General features: G+C 36.8%; 1 protein-coding gene across 5 annotated transcripts in view; it reads left to right on the top strand.

The window, feature by feature from the left end:
• LOC125050831 (FERM, ARHGEF and pleckstrin domain-containing protein 1) overlaps positions 1-25747 on the top strand; it is a 71512-nt gene that overhangs the window by 35078 nt on the left and 10687 nt on the right. For 2 of the 5 annotated variants that reach the window (XM_047650870.1, XM_047650869.1), the window contains exons 8-15: positions 4029-4207; positions 4752-4912; positions 5625-5699; positions 7293-7414; positions 8022-8269; positions 8683-8709; positions 9877-9963; positions 10067-10151. In XM_047650870.1, coding sequence (XP_047506826.1) covers positions 4029-4207; positions 4752-4912; positions 5625-5699; positions 7293-7414; positions 8022-8269; positions 8683-8709; positions 9877-9963; positions 10067-10151 — 984 coding nt within the window. The remainder of the gene's footprint in view (positions 1-4028; positions 4208-4751; positions 4913-5624; positions 5700-7292; positions 7415-8021; positions 8270-8682; positions 8710-9876; positions 9964-10066; positions 10152-25747) is intronic. The other 3 variants (XR_007117209.1, XM_047650871.1, XR_007117210.1) reach the window with 3 other exon arrangements.

Genomic DNA, 25747 nt, shown 5'->3' with positions numbered 1-25747 from the left:
CAGACTATGAACTGGGATTAGTTTAAATGTCTTCAGTGCGCGTATTGAAGATAAGGTTCAATATATTTCGGTTCAATCGAACACTAATTAATTTCCTAATTATTTGTATGTGTGAGATATACATACGCATACTACATATAAACGCTAAAGTACTGTCGTAAAATTCTCACTCTTTGTTTACGACGTCGATAAATTATTCACAATCTCAAATCCCCGGGGTTTGGAACTTAGTTAATACTAAGCGCGTGTTTGAATTGAACGTGCGTGAATTTTTGTAATTAATTTAATTTTCAGTATAATAATTTGTATAATGTGTTTACCTCTTCTATAGGCTTTGGTTGCTGTAATCGTTCGGTAGATTTGGTCATTTTTATAATTCTGTGTAACGCTGACGGTATTTTGACTACTACACGTGTATGTTGTCTATTATGGCGCTTCAAAACGGGCCATGTTTTGCTGCAACACTGTGGCCCGGCAACATTGCAAACAATAGCAGCCACACTATGCAATATTGCAGTAATGTCCCGGCCATATAGCCAAACATGTTTTGTATAGCCACGTATGGCCGATGTTGCCCCGATGGGTGGCCGGACGATCGCTAGGCTATCGAATTCAACTGCAATTATGCACAGCCAGTTCTATTGTTGTTTCAGTCACTCTCTTTGTTAAGGCACAGTGTATCCTTTTCTACGCGACATGACGTTTGCTATGAGTGAAGTGTGCCGGTTGCTATATTCTGTGTTTTGCGATCACCTGTATTTGACGTTAGATTACTACGTAAAAATGACTGCTTTTGACATTCTAGTTCTTGAATAATTTATTATCAAGACTTATTTCTAGACTCTAATTGTCTACAGTGTCACGCCTATTTAAGTAAGGTCGAATCCACAATCTCTTCTTTTTCTGTTTCTTTTTTAAAACAATATAAGCTGCTGCGACAAGGGTGATTTCGTCAGCCATTGTTGCCGGTTTGTGTGGCCCGTTTAGGAGTCTGCATCATGGGCCATACTATTGCAGACATATTGCAACACATTGCCCAGCCATAGATTGTTCAGCCATCAGCTGCATTAAAATATTTTTCTAATGGCCGGACAATTAGTTGACAACAGTGCAGCCATCAATTGCAGCAAAACATGGCCCGTTTAGAAGCGCCATTGATTACACATACTGTATGAATACTACATACATTTTGTTATAAAATCGTTTTTTATTTAGTTAATTTTGATCACGAGTTGACATAACATACAGTATATTGTAATAAACACGCTAAAATCCGGTAAAGTTCTTATGATTTACGCGCTTACCTGTGACCTGGTAAGAAGGCTGAAATGCGCAAGGGCTGCGTAAACGTCTTACGAGAATTATTATTAATGAGTTCTGTAAGCTCCCAATGAGGGCAGACACATATCCGCGTCTTTATCGCATATATTCATATATTACTAGCTGATCCGGCAAACGTCGTTTTGCCATGTATATCATTTATAATAAAAAATAGGGGTTGATCGTAAAGGGGTGATAATTAGGGGTTGTATGTATTTTTTAATGTTGTATCATAAAAAAATTTAAACTTAAAAATTTATTAAAAAAATTAAAAAAAATTTTTAGGGGTGGGACTACCTTTAAAATTTTGGGGGATGAAAAATAGATGTCCGATTCTCAGACATACCCAATATGCACACAAAATTTCATGAGAATCGCTCAAGGGGTTTCGGAGGAGTTTAACTACAAACACCGCGACACGAGAATGTTATATATTAGATTTTCTGTAAAGTCTTCCGATCTGTGATAATTACTGGTTGCCCTTTATCAACCTCTGCGTTTATTATTGTCTCAATTTTATTAGTTTCCGGATAAATATATATTTCATTTTACAAGGCTCAAAAGATTCAGCTTATCATATCAGTGAAAGCAGATAAATTTTTCTAATACTTGACTGATATGTTATGTATGATAAAAATTTCTTTATTCGTTAAAGTACGTTTTGTACATTATTATTTTTAGATTTGGGGACGCTTTATGTACATTATACATGTGCCAGGGTACCCTGTAAAAATAAAATAAAATATGTTTATTATGGAACAAGATACATGTATCACTTATTCCACGTCATTAAATTTGAATTTGTAGGCATCCCTACTCATCGGCAAAGAAGACAGAGGGTGTAGGCCGAGAGAAAAAGCCGGCGTAAAAAACTCTCGGTACTCTTTTAAAATATCAAATCATCAAACAACACTTATTTTAAAACAAATATCGCAAATTAATTAGAGGTAGCCTGGTTAGCACTAGTCCCAGGCCCTTTTATCAACTAGATAATCGTTGACTTTATAGTAAGCCTTTTTACACAGCTTTTCTTTAATACATTTCTTAAATTTATTGAAAGGCATAAGATAAAAGGCAGGCAGGAGATAAAAGAGCCTCTGGGATTTTATTAAAGAAGAGTATCCCTTTCCCCAAAAAAGAATTACTAACTTTAGATAGTCTAGTACGGGGAAATTGCAGCCTGCGTTTGTTCCGTGTATTAAAATTGTGCGTATGTTATATTCTAGTAAACTTATCACTATTTTTGTATACATACATAATATTTTCATAAATATATTGCGAGGGAAAGGTAAGTATATTAATTTCCTTGAATTTATCTCTAAGAGATTCCCTACATTTTAAATTATAGATTGCACGAATAGCCCTCTTCTGCAGGATGAAAATAGTTTCGACATCAGCAGCATTACCCCATAATAATAAGCCATAAGTCATTAAGCTATGAAAGTAACTAAAATAAACAAGTCTAGCTGTATCGACATCAGTTAGTGAGCGAATTTTTTTAACCGCGTAGGCTGCAGAACTAAGTCTCTTCGCCAATCCGTTAATATGAGGGGACCACTGAAGTTTTGAATCCATGGTGATTCCGAGAAATACAGTTGTATCATCCAGATTCAATTCCTCATCGTTTATAATTGGTCTAGTATCCATAACCCTTGCATTTTTTGCAGAAAATTTAATGCATTTTGTCTTTTTTGCATTAAGTAGAAGGTTATTCATACTAAACCAATGGACAATCGAAGATAGAGCATTGTTTACATCGTCAAAATTTGTTATTTGTCGTTTGATTTTAAAAATCAAGGACGTGTCATCAGCAAACAAAACTATCTGATGTTTTCTTTCTACCATGAAAGGTAGATCATTTATATAAACAAGAAAGAGGAAAGGGCCAAGAATTGAGCCCTGTGGTACCCCCATATCTACTTCCGACCCAGAGGACCTCTTACCATTCACTTCAACCTTCTGAGTTCTTCCGTGTAAATAGCAAGTCAGAAGATTCAGTGCGGTATTCTTGATGCCATAGTGACGGAGTTTCCCGATTAAGGTCTCGTGTTAGACACAATCAAATGCTTTGGATAAGTCGCAGAAAACACCTAAAGCCTCATGCGACTCCTCCCAAGCCTTAACTATATATCTATATAACTCAACACCGGCATCGGCTGTCGAGCGACCCTTGGTAAAACCGAACTGATTATTATGTAATAATTTGTTTACGTTAAAATGACTTACCAGTTGATTTAATATAATTTTTTCAAATATTTTACTACAAGTAGGTAGTACGGAAATTGGTCTAAAGTTACTGGGGTCGGACATACTACCTCCTTTAAATAAAGGAATAACTTTACTATGTTTCATTAGATCGGGAAACTCGCCACTTTTAATACAATTGTTGAAAATTATAGCTAGATGGGGAGCAATTATATCAATTATGCTACTAATTATTTTTACAGAAATACCCCAAAGATAATACGGTTCTTAATGTCTATTGTTCTAAATATCCTAACTATATCGTCGGCACCAATGGGTCGGAATGTAAAACTGACCTTGCACTCGTTTACATTATCTTTGAGCAGCGATTCAGCGAGGGGTGTAGTGGGTAGCTCTTCTGTAACAAATATAACAATATATTCACAATATTTATTATGATTATAACGAAATACGATATGTTGCAGTAATGTAATATGTTTTTCATACATTTTATTTCTTTTAAGGTATCAAAATGCATGCGGCAAAAGATCATGAAGGTGTACCATTGAATATAGCAGTAGCGCACATGGGAATCGTAGTGTTCCAGCACTTTACGAAAATCAATACATTCAGCTGGGCCAAGATCAGGAAGATATCATTCAAACGGAAAAAGTTCCTCATTAAATTGCATCCTGAAGGATATGTAAGGAAATAAGTTTTTGTATGTAACGATAGCTATATAGTGTAAATACTGTAGAAATAGGTTTGGTTTTATTTTAAATGTAGCACACTACCAATCGTGTCCGTATCTAAAACTAAATTTTACCATTATTTAATTTGAATTTAAATTCACTCCGCTCATCGACCCAAAAAGTGTCTTGGGGAGGGTTCAAGTATTACGTAACGAATTTTATTCTTCCTTTTGTAACGAACCGTTTGAATTACGCGTTATTGTTAATATTATTTTCGACTTTCCAGTACTTTACACCACATAATGGTAACTTTTAGCTATGAAGAGTCACTGGGTGGTCACGAAACGTTTTACTATAAGGTACAGAAAAACGTTACGGCGCGTTACACGGGGGGGGGGGGGGGGGGGGCTTTCAGCTGCAGTAGGTCCTCCTTCACTCTGAATTGAATTTATATTTCACGAGCTTTACTTACAGTTTTAAGTAATAATGAATCGATTAAATCTGTGTTTTAAATAATTGTTTTATGGTATAAAAAATATTTATAAAATCTTTCAGGGCCACTATCGCGACGTAGTTGAATTCTTCTTTAAAGGACGCAACGAGTGTAAAAATTTCTGGAAGAAGTGTGTGGAGAATCATGGCTTTTTCCGGTGTTCGAGTGTTCCGAAACTGCCCAGACATAAGACTAAAGTGCTGTCACGTGGGTCTTCCTTTAGGTAAGCATTTCTTTGGCAAACTAAAGAAAAATTGTCCATTAGTTTCTTTGTATGATCATAATGTTTATAAACAGTTAACACACCAAAAAGTCATTAAAATTACACTTAAGTTACTTCTTTAAAACTAATTTTAAAATAGTATTTAATTGTGTAAAAGTTAAGTAAATAAATGACATTTTGACAATTTTATGCATTATTATAAATTTACAATTGTTTTACATAATTTTAAATTTTTCCGACGTTTAGCGTGCTTTACAGCACGGTGGTCATAACTTCAATCCGTTAAAAAGTGTTTTCTTTAATTTAAAAATGCCGGCAATGTTACGAAAATAGCAAATAACGTACGCTATAATTTTTTATATATTTGTCAGTTAACTATGTTTTTGAGCGTGTGCTACATAATTCAACTATATATCTACAAAATAGATTTACATTCTTGTCTTTATAGAGGTCTACAATTTTTAATCGAAATAATTACTTATCTCTTGCGAATCTCGAGGTGATTATTACTGAAATATTAAATCTTAGACTTATCGTCTACTTGTACAAAGAATCACTAAACTAAAAATTGTTTTCGGTTCGTTGATACAGGGGGTTGTTCTCCTTTAATAGTATAAAATAGAAATGTCTGCCCCATTTCGAGGTAATGGAAATTCAAACAATATTTATCTTTAATCTTAATTTATAATACTGAAATGATATTTATCAACAGATATAGCGGTAAAACACAAAAGCAGATCGTGGAATTCGTTCGAGATAACTATGTGAAGCGGCAAACATTCCAAAGGTTCGTTATTCACTTACAAGGCTGTCGGTACAACGGAATTAATTTCCAAAGCCCGTTGTATTAACAGCCTATCGCATGTTGCTATTTATATGGGTAGGTATTAGAGCTTTTTGTTAGAATTTGTTAGGACAACCTATCGATTTTATTGTAAAAATACATTTATTTAAAAAAATCCCACTTAAAGAATATTTTCATAACAATCACAATTTGTTAGAAAGAGACGAAAGGCTTTATTTAAAGGTCAAATCATATGATTTATTTTTAGTAAATAAAGAATATTTACTTTATTTAAGCAATCTCTAAGATGAGTCTCTTCTCGAAGTCAAGCTATGATATCAGTGTCAGAAGGCCACGAAAAACTCACTACTGTTTTAATATGTCTGAATATGCAAGTTTCTAAGACCCTATTAGGGTTTTAGTCACTTATTACTTCTTTTATTTTAATTGTATTGGATAAATATATTCGCGATAGATGATATAATGCAATCGTGTAGTGTGCACTTTGTAGTTAATGTAGGTAATGTGAAGCGGTAAGCATGGGTTAGGCACTAGCTTTTGGTTGATGTGGGGATTTGCATGGACACCGAAAGTAGGCTAATTCAACTTTCTACCTGACCATCAGTACCATAAACTCACTGTATAGTTAATAACTCATATTATTTCAATCATTCATGTATCAAAAAATCTGATACAATATACTTCAAACCATTTATCGATCTTAATTGCACAGTAAATGTATATTGTTACTGAATATAGACAAATATTTACGTTTATAAATTCCAAGTAACATGTTTTTTTTTTAGTATTGTCTTTGATTAACATAACTCATAACATTTAAAGAAAAACGCTTTTTACCGGATTAAAGTTATGTATTATTATAAATTTACAACTATTTGACATAATTTTAAATTTATCCGACGTTTTTCCAGTCCGTACTGTTGCACATAGTATTGTCTTTGATTAACATAACTCATAACATTTAAAGAAAAACGCTTTTTACCGGATTAAAGTTATGTATTATTATAAATTTACAACTATTTGACATAATTTTAAATTTATCCGACGTATGTTTTTTTTTTAATTTTATCATCTTTATTAACACATACTGGTGGTCTGGTAGTCATTCGGTTTAATTAAGTGGTGATTAGCAATTACGAGCATGCGCTGTATACGTTGAGACTCGCTTCCAAAACTTACGACGTGCGACATTGACAATCGGTCGGAGGATGGTTCTATAGGTTTCTTGTTCTAATAATAATTGTCTCTGAATACAGCGCCACGCTCGTGTTAATCGTATCGTGACGCTTGGCATCAGCCTGCACATATGTTGTGACGTTACCCCCTCCTTTTGTCTTTAGAATCGATGTTTTATTTCAAATTATGCACTTGCACCTTTTATTTTTAGTGCAGTTTCTATTAACAATTCTATATCATGTTAATTAGTTCATTTTCAGTTTTAAAAATTAGCGTTAAATTTAAGCTTATAGACAACTGTGCCGCGCGTAGTATTTTTTTTGGAATTCGAAATATGAATGAGGGGGTAACGTGACCAGAAGCTAGTGCAAGTGACCATCCTCTCGCCGACTGTCGCAGGTCGGGATCGTTCCGCGCGTCGCGGTCGGCGGGCGGCTCTCGGGCTAACGTGTCGCACACGACGCCGCTCAACGCGAGCGTCTCGGCACATCCACTATTGCCGCTGCCACCCGGCTCGGATGGTACGTATTTATTTATTCAACAAACTCATGGCAGCAATTAAATATTTCATTTAAAATTATTAAAACAGCTTTTGTGGTCGTAAATTCAGTGTTGAGTTTACAAGATTTTTAGAAAAAACGCGCTTTGTAAAGGACAATCAAGGAATCAGCCAAAACTATATTAAGCATGGTTTTCTATTTCTTTAGTGAACTATGCTTAGTACAGCTAGTTTATAAAATATCAGCGCTAGTCAACATTTTGGTTGAGAACTTAAAAGTACACATAAATGTTTATTATAAAAAGCTTACGAAAGAGAGTCGTTTGACGCATGGTTGCTTACTTTGTAGTTACACAAATATACTTTGTGCAGTATGCTATTAGTTTAATGAATACATTTTATTTTATAAGCATTAATAACGTTTATAAGTAGCGGAATAACCTCAACAGAGTTTGAAAGCTACAAATCTGTTCTGTAAAGCTGAAATTGAAAGATTTTCTGAAGTGTGACAGTTTAAACAGTGTGACCATTTCAATTCGAATTCAAATTCGTTGATCGCCAATTTAAAAGAAGTTGGTACCCGCGGCTTTCACTATCCTCCCGTACTATTAAGCCTCTGAATATTCCAGCGATTTCCCTGGAGTGGGACAAGCAACCTCACTACCTGGAAGCCTCGCTGATGATGCGAGGGTATTCCGTGGAAGCTGCACGCGAGGCGGCTCGTCCCCAATCCTGCACGGACACGGACACAGCCACGGACACGGCCACGGACATGGACACGCCCACGGCCACAGCCACCCGCACTCCCCGCACACCCCGCACCCCTCTCGCTCGCCCGCCGCCTCCAGCTACCGCCTTTGCTTCCACGAGGGACAAGGTCAGTTTATTATCACTTAAGACTTGGTATTGAGTGATTAGTTTCTTATTTGTTTTTGCTCTATAGACAACTTAAGAGATCCGATTTGTTTAAATTCAAAATTGAATGTGAGTTAGTTGAATTGGTTCAAGTATTGGCTACTATCAAAATATACTAATGAGGAGATAACAAAGAAAATAGGTTCTTAAGTTAGATTTTATTTTGGTTTGCAATTGTTTTTAGATTGTTTAACATAGATTAATTTTGTATTAAAAAGAAGGCATGGTTACCTAGATATTAACTGTTTTGTAGATTATATAGTGTCGGTTAGTAAAAGTAGGAAATCATTTAATAATCTATGAGAAATCTTTAATACTAGCTTTAGAGTAGTTTACATAGAATTGTAGTGCATATAGCTTTTGTTTCTATTTCAGCTGACAAAACTGTACTGCAACCAAATCGTAAGAGCATCAATCATTTGCTGTCTCCCTTTTAACTTAGTTTTTCACGGTTTCATAACATCAATAATTCAAACTTCTGTCAGATAAATTACACATTTCATTAATAGTCATAATTAGTCATTGATATACAATAAACCCAAGATGCACACTCAACGTCTAAAAAACGTCCTCAAAAAATGAGCGCAACATTCTAAATTGTGCGCTCATTTCAAATAGTCTCGCGTCTAATAAGTGGAGTCGATGTTAATTATTTGTGTTTTTTTTTATAAATAAATTTATGTACTTTTGAACTTTGTGTAGGTCAGGAGGTAGCCAATTTAACATTTTTTTTTAATTTAAAGAAAAAACTTTTAACCGGATTAAAGTTATGTATTATTATAAATTTACAACTATTTAACATCCAACACCTTTTGTCTTCAGTCACCGTGACCACGCACGCTGTAAAGCACCCGAAAAGTCGGATAAATTTAAAATTATGTTAAATAGTTGTAAATAAAAAAGTCATGTTCGATTCCACTCCATACCTTGTCCTACCGACCACGGTCGGTCGTAAAATTTTATTGCTTTAAGTACGTATACACTGCGTTGTAATAACAACTTTAAGCAATTCGCGTAAGGTTGATTTTGCAATAATATATGCTTGTAACATATACTCTTATAGACATACTGTTATAGAAAGGGACAGAAATACTCGGGACACTTTCGAGCGTTACTTTTATTTGAGACTGTGCATCTTGGGTTTTTTGTATATCAATGTAATTAGTAATATAATGTTGACATAGCAAAAGTTGAAACTCAATAACACTTTCAGTAATAAAAAAATGTTTCTATTTGTTTTTGTGTAACTAATGTACCATGTGTAACATCTCTGTTTTTTTTAATTTTACTTCTAATGGTTCACATCTTTCAGCATTCATCACTATTTGTTATTTAAACACTTAGATCATGTATGTTGTTTAGCCTATACATGTAGTGCTTGTGGTAGATTAATGCATCTTACTTATTTAATTGTGACAGAACGTATAAGGGATACGTTTGAACCGCTTAACCACTTGGGTAAATCTTGATTGGGTCTTAATAAGGAACGAGAATATGTTTTTCCTACTGGAAATTAGCTATTTTAATACTAGATTATAATTCTGATTGTTGGTCGCGCTGGGGTTACAGGAGGGTCCCGAACTAGTGACCCATGCCGAGGTCAATCATCATCCTACGGAGGATTCACCTCTGCCTCATCGGACGATGACACCGTCGGTACGTTTACTAAGTTTTTTAATGTTGTTAAAAGTAAAGTTGCAGACGTTAATTTTAGTCTGGTTTAGCCATTTGTACTAATTAAAATTACAAAATATTCCAGGAATGCCAGGAGACGCCGTGGAAGGTTGGTCGCGAGGTCCGCGCGCGCGCTCCCACTCCGCCGCTTCGTGCCCGCCCCCCCGCAGGTCAGAATGCCGTCACCTCCCCCCCCTCTAGCCTCTACCCTGACTTCGTGCGCGCCAAGCATCGTTCCAGCTTCAGCGAGTCCTCCGAACGGCTCGAGTTCGAGCTGTCGCAGACCAACATCTACTCGGCGTGTCCGTCGGTTCGCTCGTCGCGATCGGGCGGGTCGGTGCCGTTGGATGAGGCCGACGAGTTCGGCACGCCTCCGAGAGCATTGGGGCGACGTAGCGCCTCGTGCCGCAACCTGCGCGACTTCAGCTTCGATGAGGCCGGCCGCTCCAAGCGCGACACGCGCAGCCTGGCCGCCGACCTCGACGCGTGTTCGCGCCGCATCGACTCCCCCGTCACTCGGTACGACGCTCGCGCCTTTGCGCTCTCCTTTCAAAATTCTATCGACTCTCGCGTCGGCTCTCTGTGTCGAGCTTACTCGTCTAGCTTCCCGGGTGCAATCAGCGATCCGCGTCTCGATTTGCCGGCGTTCCGAGCCGGCTCGCAGGACGACATATCGCACGACAGCTACGAAGTTATCGAGCGCTCGGACGACGAGGGCTCCGGTAGATACGCTCGTATCCGCCACAGCTCTATTGAGGGTAGGACTAGGTCGTGTTCGCTCGATTCGGGTAACGAGCTCTTGTCGGACGATGATCACTCGTTGTCGATAACCGAGGAACCCAATTTGACGGCGGCGGCGTTGAAGTACAAAAGCGATAATGATTTGCCTATCGATCCGTTTCTCGCGGACGATCCGCGCGTTCTTCCGCGGGAAAAACTCTCGGTGCGTTCTGACGGTAACTTTTATAAAGAGATCAAACGGGTCCTCGGATCTCGAACGTCCAGTCAGGAATCTCGAAGCGATATTTACGATTCTAAAATGTCTAAAAGTAGTGCAGAATCTAGTAAGAAATCGCGTGACAGCGTTTATCACACTGACAGTAAAAAGTCACGCGAAACGATAAAGAGTAAAAGTTCGGACAGGTCGGGTTCGCGGACCTCCAGTCAAGACTCCAAATCCGATTATTATGATTGTAAAAAGAATTTGTACGATGCGGACGACGTAAGCCTAAGACGCCGTAGTATTGCTAGTATACAAGCTGCCTATATCGATCCCTTTGACCCTATTTCGCCCTCGTCGAGCCCAGATTCCGGTAAAGAGTTTTATGACGCTCAGTCAACATTTGTAGGTATGGAGAAACCCGAATATAGCGAGAGAACTCTCGTTGATAAGTCTCATGAAAACTTAATTGCAAAAATTGCTACATTACCCAACTATTACCATATTCCTACACCTTATTCGACATTTCCTAGTAATAACAAACACAAAGAGCATTCGCCTATGCATTCTGCAAGTCTACAACACGTCGAACTGGATCAGTATGGCAACTATTCTGATTTAAGCCCGCCCAAAAAAATTGATGACTTATCCACAGAAGAAGAGGATAATCATCCTAGAACTACTCATATTTGGCCCGATAAAATTGCAGGTTTAGACACAGAAATCGATAGTAATAGAACCGTAAAAATACAAAATTATCAGAGACGCCGATCGTCTGAAACTATTTTTAGTTTTGATAAAGATAAAATAGAATCATTAACACGTTCAACGAGTAAAGAAAACCCACCGTGCCATCTCGTAAAAGAGTCGTCTAATGAGTCAGATGTGAATGTGAGGATATTACCGGCTATGGATAGTATCGAATATGCTAAAAGTCGAGCAAAGACTGCTTCGAATTCAGAGACTGCACCAATACTCCAATCAGAGTTTGATAAAACGATGCGGGGAAAGATCCATACACATATTATAAGAAAGGAAAATTTAAAAGAGGAGCTTATGGCTAAAACACACTTTGACGAATATCACCCTAAACTCATTTTAGACACTAGTTCTAGTAGTCGTCTCGCTGATACTGCTGCTCCATACATACATCCTACTGTTGAAAGAACAAAGAGTGATCCCAATAGCTTGGCCAATAGACCTCGATTCAGCAGTGTCAATTCACGCAGACATGTATTGATGCACCAGAAATCCATTGATCTCACTCCAGCAGAGTCTAGCGACGAAGATTATATTTTTCGACAAATACCAAGTGCACCTCCAATTGCCACAAAACGATCACATTTCGAACTACCAATAAGATATGCAGAACAAAGGCCATGTTTTGATTTGCCTAAAAACTACTTTAAGGAGTTTGATGCTTTTAAAGCTGGATTTAATGACACAAAGAAAGTTGAAGACAGTTATGACATTCCATATGTTTTGCACAAGAGACACATTATGAATGGTACTGCACCATCACCTAATAAAGATAAAACGCAGCCGCCTGATATAATAACTTTACCGCCACAAAATGGTCGCCATATAATTAATGCCATTCCACGATGTAGATATCACGATCATCCAAAATCACCGCGTTCACCAAAGTCTCCTAAATCACCTAAATCGCCAAAGTCGCCGAAATCCCCCAAGTCACCCAAGTCCCCAAAATCTCCGAAATCTCCAAAATCACCCAGAAACAGTATGCAAGCTGATCACGCTATGAAATTTCTCGATGTGGAGAATAGAGATTTCTTATTCACCCAAAATATTGACTTATCAAAGGTTGATCCCATAACATTAGAAGTGGATAAAAGTGGAAAAATGCAACATTTGCCTAGTCCAAAAAGGGATATTTCAAAATGTCTGGATTCTGCATTATTAGAAACATTAAATTCTAAACTAAGTCAAATTGAAAGTGACTCGGCCACTAGTTCTAAAACAGATAGCATGAGGCAGGATCAACAATATTTCCATGATATTAAGTTCGCCATAAATGGGCGGAATCTACCTCAAGCTCCAATATGTAAGGACCCTAAACCACTCTCAGCATCGGAAAAATTACGGGCTGATATTAAATCTAAGTCTGACAAATTGCCTCCAAAAAGAGCTATTAAACTAAGAGGTAGTGGAAAAAAAGGTACTGGTGGAAGAATAAAAAACAAAAACAGTAATAAGATTAGAATTACATCATTTTCATCGGACGATGAAAGTGTTGACTCTGATGACGTTTTTGGAATTACAGAAGCTGCGCCAAAACTTGAATTTTCACCACCTCAATCTCGTAAAGAACTAGAACCCATTTTACAATTAGAGTATGATAAGATAACATCGGGAGCTTGGCATAGAGGCCAGACCATGAGTTCCACAGAAATAGAGGGTTCTCCTCCTCAGTGTAGAAAGTTAGCGGAACTAGAGGCAATGTATAAACCTCATATTTTAGAAAATACAACTGGTAATGCAACAGAGTTGAGGCGTATCTCAGAACGATCTATTTCGATTCCTAGTTCTGAAGATGACATAGTCTTAAAGGCGCCTGACATAAAACAGTTAAGTAAAGAAAGTTCTTCAACTTGGGAGTATAATGAAAACATTCCTTCGCCTATTTTAGAAAGTACTGAGTTTTTAAAATCTGACGATGAACATCTTGCCGATATGGAAATACAAAAAGTTACTGGAATGCCAACACCAACAATGTCAGAAGATAAAGGAGAAAACACACAACCTATCAAAAAGGAAATCAATAAGCTGGATATAAAAAAAAGTCTTCGAGATGAATTAATATCTCCTATGCTGCGAAAAGGAGGTGGAACTCCTATTCTTTTCGCTCATGCCCGGTTAAACCTTTCAGAAGGTTCAGTATTTTCATTGCAGCGTCAAAAAGCTACGCAAGATTCCCCTACTGCAAGTAGGCGAGCGAAAAGCTTAGATACACCAGTTATTCAACTGCATCGGTTACCTCCGATGAATGCATTTTCGTCAAAAGATGACACTATGGAGGATACAAATGAAGAGGGTGACATATTAGAAGAGAAACCTTTAATCGAAGATAAATTATCAAAAATTACCACGGTGAAAGAAGAGTCCATCGAAAAAATTGAGGAGGAAGACGAGGACCATATTTCTGATACCAAAACAGAATTAAAGTCTGTTGCAATTGATAACGAGGAAATGAAATTGTTAGAGGGATTAGTCGAGCAGAGACGTCCACGTTCATTTAAGCGACAACATGATTTAAATAAAATAAAGAACCAAGCCAAATCACCTTCGCGATCTCCAATTAACCCTTCGCCGATATCGCGTTCGCCATTATCAAAATCACCCTCCAGATCACCTACTTCGTCATTAAACTCTCCTAGAGGAAGTATACGAAAACTTTCTGACTTAAGTGAAGATCAGATTGTACCTGATATAGAAAGGATTAAACGGAAAGATAAGAAAAAGTTTACTATCAAAGCTAAACCTGAAGAAAAGCAAAAGCTAACAAGCAAACTTAATAAATGTGGCTCTTTAGATACAAATGCTACTAGAGTAAAATCTTTGCAAACGCAAAAATCATTACCGTCATCGCTCAAAGAAAGACCAGATTTCCTGACTGTTCCACCTTTAGACATGGTTCGTGCTAAAAGTCAAGAAATTGAGCAGACTATTAAAAAATCTACAAAAGAAAAATCTAAATCTCTTGAGAAAATGGAAGTTAAAAGGGGAGGTAGTAAGGAGCGCACGAAATCTCAGGAAGATAGTGATACTGAAATTGCTAAACGAAAGGAAAAGCAGCAAATGTTGTTTGAAGCTGCTTTAAAACAAACTAAAACCTTAATCAGTCCAGTAAAAGATACTTTACCTCCTTTCCCACCACCCGAAGATAAAATAGTCGTTAAAACAGAAGGGGATAAGATAATAATCGAAACCAAAATAAATAGTAAAGCAGAAGATCACGTCTTCATAGCCAAGTCGCCAAAAAAATTAGATAATAAAATAGGTGGAAAAATCAGTAGAAGCTTCGAAGATCAGAAAGCGGCAAGTTCCAACAGCAAAATTAACAAAAGCATGGATGATAAAAATAGTCAATCCTTAGAAGACAGATTCGATGAAATTGCAGCCCTGACTAAGTCTCCAAAAACTTTGTCAAAGAAGCAAGAAATAAAGCAGCAGATAGAAGGTAAGGTTGTATATCAAAAAGTTCATTCCAGTATTAAGTCTAAGAGCTTAGACAGAAAAGTGGAGAATCAGCTTGAAGCCAAAATAAAATCCAAAAGCTTGGATAGAAATTATGTTACTCCTTCAACAATAATGCAGAATGATGCTTATATATGCAATACAAATAAACATTTCAAACAAGAAGTTGTAACAGTTGACGTTCATCCAGTAGTAAATGAAGAATCCGCTAAAGATGATACTAAAGATTTATCGCCCTCAAATAGTTACAAAGAAAAAACCGAAGATGACTCTTGTATTGAATGGATTACAAATTCTCAGCACACTGTTATTGAAAACGATACCCAACATGTCATTATGGAGAGAAGAAAAATTGAAATCTACAATAAACAACGCCAGCACGAACTTCGAGAAAGTAAAAGTGATAAGGATATTTATACCTTAGTTTCGGAAAATAAACCTGAAATTACACGTCTGACTAGCGAAGAAGAGTCATTAACTGAAGTGAGTGAACTAAAAATGTCAGATGAAAGTAATATGTTAGGTTTATCGCTTCCTTATATCGATGCAGATAGTTCTTCGGATCAAGATCAAACAATAAAAGACAAGAAATCCAAACTGTACCGTGGAAGAAGTGATGATACGGGCTCGTGGATGACTGTTGACTATGACGATTACACTACTGAGACCGATGTGCCATTGTCAGACATAAGTAAGAAAGGCTTAGAACCTCAAAGTACTTTTGAGGAATCATCTGCGAGCTTGATTGAATTTTTAAAACATGAAACTATGTCCCAAATTCCAGATAATGACACAGAACGGTTGCTTAAATCAAAACTGCGGTCCAGTAGAGATGACTTATCACTTAAATTCAAAAACAAAAATAAAATAATTGTTACTCCACCCCAGGAAAATAGTCCTACTGTTGAAAATATTCCGTTCATAGATTCTAGTACATCGAAATCTGTACATAAATCGGAATCCGGTGAACAAACAGGTAGTTCTGGTAGCACAAATGATGTATCGCCTACTGAGCAGAAAAATGAACAAAGATCTTTATTAACTGCCAAATCTAAACGAAGTGAATTGTTAAAGTTAAGCGCGGAACGATCCCGAAGTTCTGAGTCAACATCGTGGACTAGTATAGAAAAAGATTTGAGTCCATCTAGTTCAAATATTAAAGGTAGTTCAATTGATGATGAATCGAGTGTGAGTTGTTCGATAGCACGGCCGTTAGGTATATCACAAGATATTGAAAAATTAAATAAGAAAGACCGTGAGTGCTTAGAAGAACTTAAACAAGCTATGGAATATGGTGAAGAGCACTTGTTGTCTCAACATACATTTTCTAGCGAACATTCTAAGTCAAACTCTAAGTCGCCATCACCAATACCAGAATTGGTAAGAATTGAAAGTCCTCGCAGTCCTTTAAAATTCGGAACTAGAAAGTCACCGACCCCCACCTTAGAGAAACAAGGACCGGTTGATTCTCAAAAAGGACCTTCAGACTCTGAATCAAGTTCTGAGAGTTTAGATAAAACAGTTGAACAATTGACACGACCAAGTGTTAGAAAAAGTGCTTTGGATAAAATTGGTAAATGTGTAATTGAAGAATCCGAATCTAGTCAATCTGCTACATCCAAAGACTCTGAAATAAAAAAGGAATTAGAAAGAACTGTAAAGAAAACAAAAATTGCTATTACTATTTCCCAAGAAGATCAAAATACCACAATAGATTTTGATGACGATGGAAATGTTATAACATCATCCTTTGAGCGTGAACTAATGAAAAAGAGGGCATTAAAAGATACCGATCAAAAAAGTTCTTCCAAGTCTAGTATAGATACGACAACAACCCCATCTAAAGGATCCCTTAGTGTTGATGATTCATCGTCACGTCGTAAGTGTCGTCTTGACGAGCAAAAGAGTTCTTCTAAATCGAGTATGGATTCTAGGGGTTCACTTAGCGTTGAATCTCGAGGATCATTTGAAACAACTGAATCAACATCAGGTTCATTGGGAGAAGCTTATCGGCGAGGTGAAGAATTAAAACCAACATGGCGGCCGTTCTTCGGTGCTTCTGGAAGTGAAAATAGTACCAGTATTGAAGAAGCTTGGATTCCACAAGATCATGAAGGCTATGAAAGTCTGAATATTACCAAAGACGTTTTTGACTATGGAAATCAAAGAATGCTTGATGATTTCCAGTCATTTTCAAAGAATCCACCACTTTCAGCGAATACTTCAAAAGACTCTACAGATGCAGAGTTTACAGATGATCTTAATGATTTCCCTGTTAATTTTCTTTATCCAGCAACTTCTTCAACTGCTTCAGATGTCGTTATAGGTTATGGTCAGAATTTTGGACGGACTTTGTCTCGTATATCAGAACGTAGCACAGCATCGGAAAAAACCAGCGCTGATGAAGATTCTACAAAAGCATGTTCGAGATCAGAGAGTATTAATGAAGAATCGCTGAATTCAAGTGACCACCAAGCTAGTCTCAGTTCTGACCCTCCAAGTAATGCAAATGTTGCATATATATCTGATACTGATAGAAGGACTTCGGCAGAGATGCCAGATATTCCTATCGACCAAACAAAAATAAGTGAAATGTATTCAGAATCAAAGAAAGACCCCGATAAGAAGATTAGAAAGGGTGATGAGTCATACTTACAAGCAAAATCAGGCGATGGAAACGTAAAAGGAGCTTCAAGCCTCTTTCTGCCGTCTAAACAGTCATCAGCCAGTGAAAGTCAGGAGTCAGAAGATTGGCCTTTACCGGAATTACCACCTCAAGTTCCAAAAAGAAATGAGTCATCAGAAGTGTCTCGTCAAAAATCTAGCGATATGGATGAAGTACCTTCACTTCCCTCCAGTGAGGGAGTCTTAAGAACTCCCATTGTTGATAAAGTACAGGTTTACTATATGAGTAATGAACCAGAACAAGCCACTAAAGTAACTATTCAGTCAGAGAGTTCGAAAACACATTTAGGTTCGGATGATGATAGTGACACTCTGAATAACGACGAAGAACTAGAAAGGGATGTTCAAGAATCAAAGTCCGAAAAATCTCCCGAGCCAATATCTGATGATCCGAAAAAACCCCAAATTATTCCTTACGATAAATCTGGCTACATGGTTGAACCTCTTGACAAACAAGTTGAAGTGATATCTGTTAATAAAGGAACTATTCCTAGTTATGATAAATCCTGTTTAAGTTCAACTATAACGAAAGCTTCATGTTTTATGGGAGACGTAGGATCCTGTTGTACTACTGCAGATCCTAAATCGTTCAATAACAAAAGTAACATTGAAGATAAAGTTATTATTAACCAACCTCAAAAATCGCCAACTAATCATAGTCCGGTCTATGATGATGATCATGCTTACACTGATGATGTTTTTGGAGCAGATAGTAAAAGTCTATCACCAGATTTCGATAAAGGATTTTCGCAATTTAGTGGACACAAAGTATCTTGTGGATCGAACAATTCAGACACTTCAATAGATGACTTATTGTCACTAACTAATGCTGATGAAACTGTTCGTGCACTTGCTAAACTTAGTATTAGTGGTACAGGAACTTGTAAACGTTGTAGCCACAGCAGTCATTCTGAAGAGGAGACGAGCTCTTTTGGTACTGATTTGGATGGTACTGTTAAAATCGGGCTCCCTCAAAAGAAATGTACGCATAGCTCGCATTCTGAAGACACTTCAATTTGTTTAAGTATTTCAGAATGGTCTACCGGCACAAACACTGTGCGGCAATATGCGAACCTCTCTGCGTCTGAGAGTATTTCAGCTGTATCGATACCGAAGAGTGAAAAATCGGACAATACTACTCCGAAATCTTTTCCATCTTCGCATGCTAGTAAAAAACTTGACCAACAGCCGAAAATTGGATCACAAACTGAAATCAGCTCTAAAAGTAGCAGCCTAGAAAAGAGTTCTGAGAATAATATCAAATATGATAAACTATGTAGTTCTGAAACTACGATTTCAAAAAAGTGCATGGATAGTTCAGGTACTAAAAGCGATAGTACATTAACTCTTGCTCAGTCTATATCGGATTGGTCAGCAAGTACAAGTCATACGCTTGTTGCTACAGCTATGGAAGATCAGCCTGGTCTAGAAACATCTGATTATATTAAACACGAATCTATTATTATTAAGGAACCCAGCATTGAGGAGGATTTTGAGTTCGAAATAGAAGACGATGATAAGCAATCCCCAATAAAAGAAGGTGACGTGAATGTTGAGGAAATATCGCAGCACTCTATGGACAGATTAGCAACTAGTTCCGCAAAACCTGAGAAATTTTCGTCTGTTAGTTATAGTGACAAATCTGACAAATCCAGCTCTAGCTCTTTAAGTAGCCTCCAAAAGCACACAAATGGAATATTTAAATTTGACCAAAGATTAAAAGGCTATCCCTCTTCTTATGACCTATCTCAAACGCGATTCCTTAAAGCTCCTCCCAAAAGCCTTAGCTATGAAGAACAAACTAATAGATTTATAAAGCCCACGCTTAGATGTCAAAGTGAAGATAGTGATTTTAAGCCGTATTATGGTCAGCAATCTGAAATTGACATAGATATGCCTTCGCAATTGTATAGCCAAGAAGATAAACATACTGAACGATATCAAAGTCAAGAGTTCTCGAATATAATTCGGGAAGAAACAAGTGGTCAATTCATCCGATCTGATTATAAACCTCTGTCTAAACATGCCAGTTACGACGATAAAACACTATCGAAAAATCAAATAAAGGAATACAAAACTTCTCAACAATATCGTAGTAAACCTAAAAGTTGGTCTTTTCATGAACATTACCTTGGGACTGCAGATTTGCCAGTTATAGCAGTTCCAGAATTGCCACCCATACATAGAGACTTTCAAGAGAAGAAGTCTATTGAACGATCTGGAAAAACTCCATTGTCAAGATGTTCTCCTTACTATTCGAGTAGCCTTAGTTCAGAATCTCCACCAATTCAACCAATCAAAGCGCCAGTTAAAAAGTCTTTGCTTGTAAGAAATATTTCTTTAAAAAGTCCTCCGAGTGGGAATGATACTGATAGTTCTTTAGATGTTATTCGGGATCCCCGCGAGCGAATGAAGACCTTTAGGCGAAAGAAGCAAGTTACTAGTACGCGTAGGAGGCAGGAAAAAATACAAGATGTTTTGGAAGAAGATTCAACTAAAAGTCCATGTTCCTCTGAAAGTGATAAACTAAAGGGTACATATTTAGTCGTTGAAGACACATTACGAAGGATGGAGAGCTCCGAGTGCTCAGACAGTTATGTCCCAGAAGTCGAATCTGGTTCCTCGGAGCTGTCAAAAGCGGATTCTCAAAATTATGACATTCAAGAAGTAAGCTACTCCGAAGATGAAGATCAACATGAGTATACTATTTATAAAAATGTCTCATATGATCAGCAAAACTTTCCTATTCCAATCGCGCCAGTACAGTTTCAAGGTTTTGGTTCTTCTGCTGACGAAGATGAAATGGGTTTCCCAAGGTTCGATAGATTGGGACGGCTACGTCACCCGTATCTCGATTCTCAAGAGCCACCGTTTGTACCTGAGGATAGTCCTCCCAGGGCTTCATACTCTAATAAGAGCAGCCGTCAATCCTCATTAAAAAGGGTAAAGTCAGCTGGTGGGTATCGATCTGAGGATAAATCTCTCGGTGAGTCTTCTGGCCAGCACCAGATGAGGTCTAAATATTATGAAGAACAAAGTGATAGGGACGATTCTGATGATTACGCATATCCTGTAGATACTATTAAACGGGCTCCAAAGATGTCTAAATCTACTAGCTACTTATTGGAGCGCGGCGAATCTGTCGCTTACTCAGATTCGGACCTACCTCACGATAAAGATGAATTCGAGGCATATAGAGGCAGTCCCTACCCAGATCGGTATGGGGAGGACGACATGTTTCAAACGCAAGAATGCTATCCGCAATTTGAGCATGACAGTGAAGTTAGTCAACAGCGCTTTACTAGAGATCTTGACCAACGCTTTAGCTTGAACAACGTAGAACGGTTCTATTCCAGTCACTACGTGGACTCGCAGGCTTCTAGCGACAGCCCCGAGCAGAAATTCGATGTATCTACTTTACCGCCTCCTCTTTGCTCGGACGATGAGCGCGATTAGACACGTCTTTAGACTCCCTATTGAGTGTAAATCCATTATTCGGTACTTCGGCCTTGTATAAACCTTTACTTTTAGTAATTCAATTCTACTTCACTTGTTATTAATATTTACCATTTACATTGTGACTTTGATATTTATTAAATATTAGCGTTAATCCCGAGTAAATCGATGCATGAACTAATTTACGGTACCTTGACCTAGCTTAATAATTTTAGTGGTAGGTGTATTTGAAGCGATCGTGTAATGAATGTATTGTGGGAAAAACAGTATTATATTGTGCCAATTGATTTTTATACTTTTCCAGTAATATCGGTACGTACCTATGGCATAAGACTAATATATAGTGCCAAATATTGCGCGAGTTATTCCGACTTGATATTATTTTAACCTAATACTTAGAGTTCGAGGCTGTGATTCAATTTGGTTAAGGCGCACAGTTTCTGTTTCGTAATTATAGCGCTCAAATCATTTTGATAATTATGAAAACAGCACAATATCTACAGCAATACCCTTAATAATAATTTATATGATAGATGAACGATGTGCCAATGTCTGCTCAAATATTCGCTATATAACTGAACTTAAAACTATAAAAAATAAGTAATCTAAGTGGGCTTGGTGGAAGTTTAATAATTGTATCGTCTCGTTAGGTACCTTCAGTCTTACAGCTGCCCTGCGATTCTGTAACTCACTTTTCGAACTCACACAGCGGTTTTCACAGCGGGGAGTTTGTAGTTTATTGTTTATCAGAATGCCAAATCATAAAATGGCTGCTTCACGACTGATTTGAGAGCGACCGCCGATGCGAAAACCGATTTGTGAGTTCGAAAAGTGAGTTACAGAATCGCAAGGCTGTTCTTATGTCGTTTGTTAGTGCGACATCCAATGTCTGACGATAAAGAAACGTTTACCGTTAATCGAACAATCAAAGGTTTTGGACTAACGTGTATTGTTTAATTCAATGTAAACTTACATTGGGCTCACTATAATCATCGAACTATAAACATATTATATTATTTCGATGTTATCAGAACGCGATTTTATTGTAATAGTATACATTTATGTAGAGGTTATGTTTAATCTAGTCATATTAAAAATTATTTCGTATAACGATTATATGATTTAGATATAGTTTAACGATTTCTTTTTATAATGTGGTGTAATTATTGTGTATTTTTTTTCAACTATGACGTTTAATTAAGATCACGTGATCGCGTCAAACATATGCGCGACTTGAATGAATATAGCACAAGCGCCCAAGCGCGTTATTTCATTGTTTGTATGGGGAAAAACAATCACAAATGAAGCGATTACGCAGTAAATTTGCGCTTCACCAGTCATTAAAATTTAACGAAAGTAACATTAAGAAAGTTAATATAGTTTAAGAATTTTATTAGGAAATTCACGCTGCCCCTCCCATTTACTAATAAAGTATATAGGTAATATTAACAATTAGAGAAGTCGTAATGCATTATAAACAATTAATCGTATAGTTGTAGCCGCTGTTAATCGCATTTGTTGAGACAATGTGTACTTTGAAAGCCTAAGTATTTTGCATCTTATTCTATACCTTATCATGAACTATACAAAAATATGAAAAATTATTTGTCGATAAAATTAATTTTATTATACGAGTTAATGTAGCCTATGTTCTTGAATATCGAATACATTCGATTAAAATTGCCAGTGTTTCTATAATAGCATCTCAATATTTTCATTCTTTTTTTCAAAAATCGCTCTTCAAATTGAATCTGTTTTGTGCTATTGTTTATGTTAACTAGAAACAACATTTAAAGTTTACATATTGTCTCCGACAAATGAGAACAGTGTTAGAATCAATCCATACAATTATCCTATAATAACATATGGAACTGATAACAAACGCTTTATAATAAGGGCGAGATTATTGTTTTTTGAATCGTATGTGATGTTTACAAATCCCTTCTGTATTTAAAAGACTACAGTTACCGTCACGCCTTGTAGCAGTATTATTTTGTCTTCTCATTTTGATTGGATTTTATTTAACGTAAAAGTACTATATTAAAGACTTGTTCTCGATTCAAATGTTTTCGAAACAGGTTATGCTAAATGCTTCCATTACATTTACGATGCTATTTTAAACACACGGTAAGATATATTTGTTGCTATATGTACTTAGAATGTCACCCCTGAGGTCGTAGGTTCGATCCCCGGCTGTGCACCTATGGACTTTGTCTATGTGCGTATTTAACACTCGCTCGTACGGTGAAGGAAAACATTGGAAACCGGCAGTCTTAAAAGGTTGTAGCGCTTCTGGTAAAACATTTTGTGTCTTAAGTAGAACAAAGTATGAACGTTTATTCTTTATACTATATAAGACCAAACAAACACTTTAACGTTGCACGACTTTGAAGTCGTGGAATGCAACGAATTCTAAAATAATACCGCTACAAAGTGTTTGCACGCTATGCCATGCCATGAATAATATATCCCTATAAATTAATCCTCAGGCTATTGTGTACCTTATAGACGTGAAAATTGTAGTTAGACGAAGGCAATTTAGGTTGGCATGGTGTGCTGTATGCTATCGAAACTAGAGGATGTACGTTTTAATGTAAGTTTTTTCTTTTAGATATATGTTTTTTCTGAGACGAGTTTTGGGTTAAACAGTTTAAGTTAGAATTAAGTTATTACTAGCTAAAAAACCCGGCTTCGCCCGGGAGTTGATATGAGATGACGTGGTAGAGTCGAAATAAAAAAATAAACTATGACGTAAAAAGTAAAAAAAAGGTTATTGAAAACGTTTTCTTATTATTTACAATACTTGTTTATAAACAACATTTTTCATTTTATTGTCCGGAGTATATATACATAAATTTTTCGGATTTCCTACTCTTGAGCAAGCTACATATAGCTGACCGTGAGAGAAGCAGGATTCTTTGAGGTTAATGCCACAATATTTTAAAGTTTGTCCTTGCGCTTTGTTAATTGTAAAACTAAAGGCTAATTTTATTGGAAACTGCAGTCTTTTAAATTGAAATGGCAATTCCGAAGAGATCAGAGGTATTCTAGGTATAAATACTGTCTGTCCTTTGGTCTTTCCAGAAATAAGTTCAGCTTCAATGATATTATTCGATAGCTGTTTTACGATCATTCTAGTTCCATTACATAATTTTCGGGAGTTGAGATTTCTGAGTAGTATGATTGGAGTTCCAATTTTCAGACGAAGGCAGTGTAATGGCATTCCTGGTACTTGTAAAGAGTTTAGAAATTCAGTGGGGAAGTTGACACTTTCTTCAATGGATACCATCGTGTCGATCGATTTATATATTTTCTCTTCACCAGGTATTTTCTTTAGAATATTAAAATTGATATCGTCAACAATATTATTTTTAGTGGCCAAAATTGCTCTTTGAAATAACCACTCTGCATTAGTATAGTTCTGAATAATATTTGGATAAATTTTGTCGATTAGTTCGTCTTCAGTAGTGGCTATATTACAGAAATCACTATAAAGTTCAATGAGGCCGGTCGTTTGGTCAGTAGGATATGTACCTTCGCCGATTTGTAAAAGTATTTTAGCAAATTGTGCTGTTGTTTCATCTCTTGATAATTCAACTCTCATGTTTTTTGTTAATTGCAGTATTTGTACTTGTGGCCAGAGATGTGATTTTTTCAAGCATGCATTGATCTCGTCTGCTGATGTTGACTTGGGAATAACTGGAAGTGTTTGTCGAAAATCTCCTGAGAGTATGAGTAGAGCTCCTCCCATTATTTCAGAGTTTTTTCGCAATTCTTGTAATGTTCTGTCCATAGCTTCTATAATTTTTTTATGGGCCATGGTGCATTCATCCCAGATGATAATTTTAGCTTGTTTTAGAATTTGACCACGTCCAGATTTTGCTGAAATTTTACATACCGGGAATTGTTGTTCGGCTATATTCAATGGTAGTTGAACACACCTTCTAGAGTATTCTGGTCATTATCGTCCGCCATAATAAAAGGTTCTATAGCGGTAGCATTTGTAGTAAAAGCGCGAAATTTAAAAACCTAAATTTTTTAATGTTTTGAGAACTAATTTGGATAACTAAAATTATGTCGCTTTAACTCCAAAATATAAGTCAAATAAAAGTCCTGAATGAAGTTCAAATATTCGATAACAGATGGCGCCACTGCACTTAATTTCAAAGTTGAAGGGTCGGAAAGTCCCTTATATCTTTAAAAACATGCCCTTTAGATTAAAACGGGAACTTTCTTGTTCGAGGGGGGATAAAGGGCTATCACACCACATAAGTCCCTTTATCGTGTCGGGACTCCTTTTTAAGTTTTATCGGCACGCACATTTTATCGACTTAGTTTTATTATATATATAGATATACCCAGAATAAGCTGTCTCAACTGTATTATAATTTGTTTTCGTATTTTTTGCGTGGCAAAAGCTGATACTGATATATTATATGAATATTTTTGACGTTCTGTGGCCTTAAA

Source organism: Pieris napi, chromosome 7, assembly GCF_905475465.1.
Source record: "Pieris napi chromosome 7, ilPieNapi1.2, whole genome shotgun sequence".
Classification (NCBI taxonomy): Eukaryota; Metazoa; Arthropoda; class Insecta; order Lepidoptera; family Pieridae; genus Pieris; species Pieris napi.
This window is presented reverse-complemented; position numbering and strand designations above follow the sequence as displayed.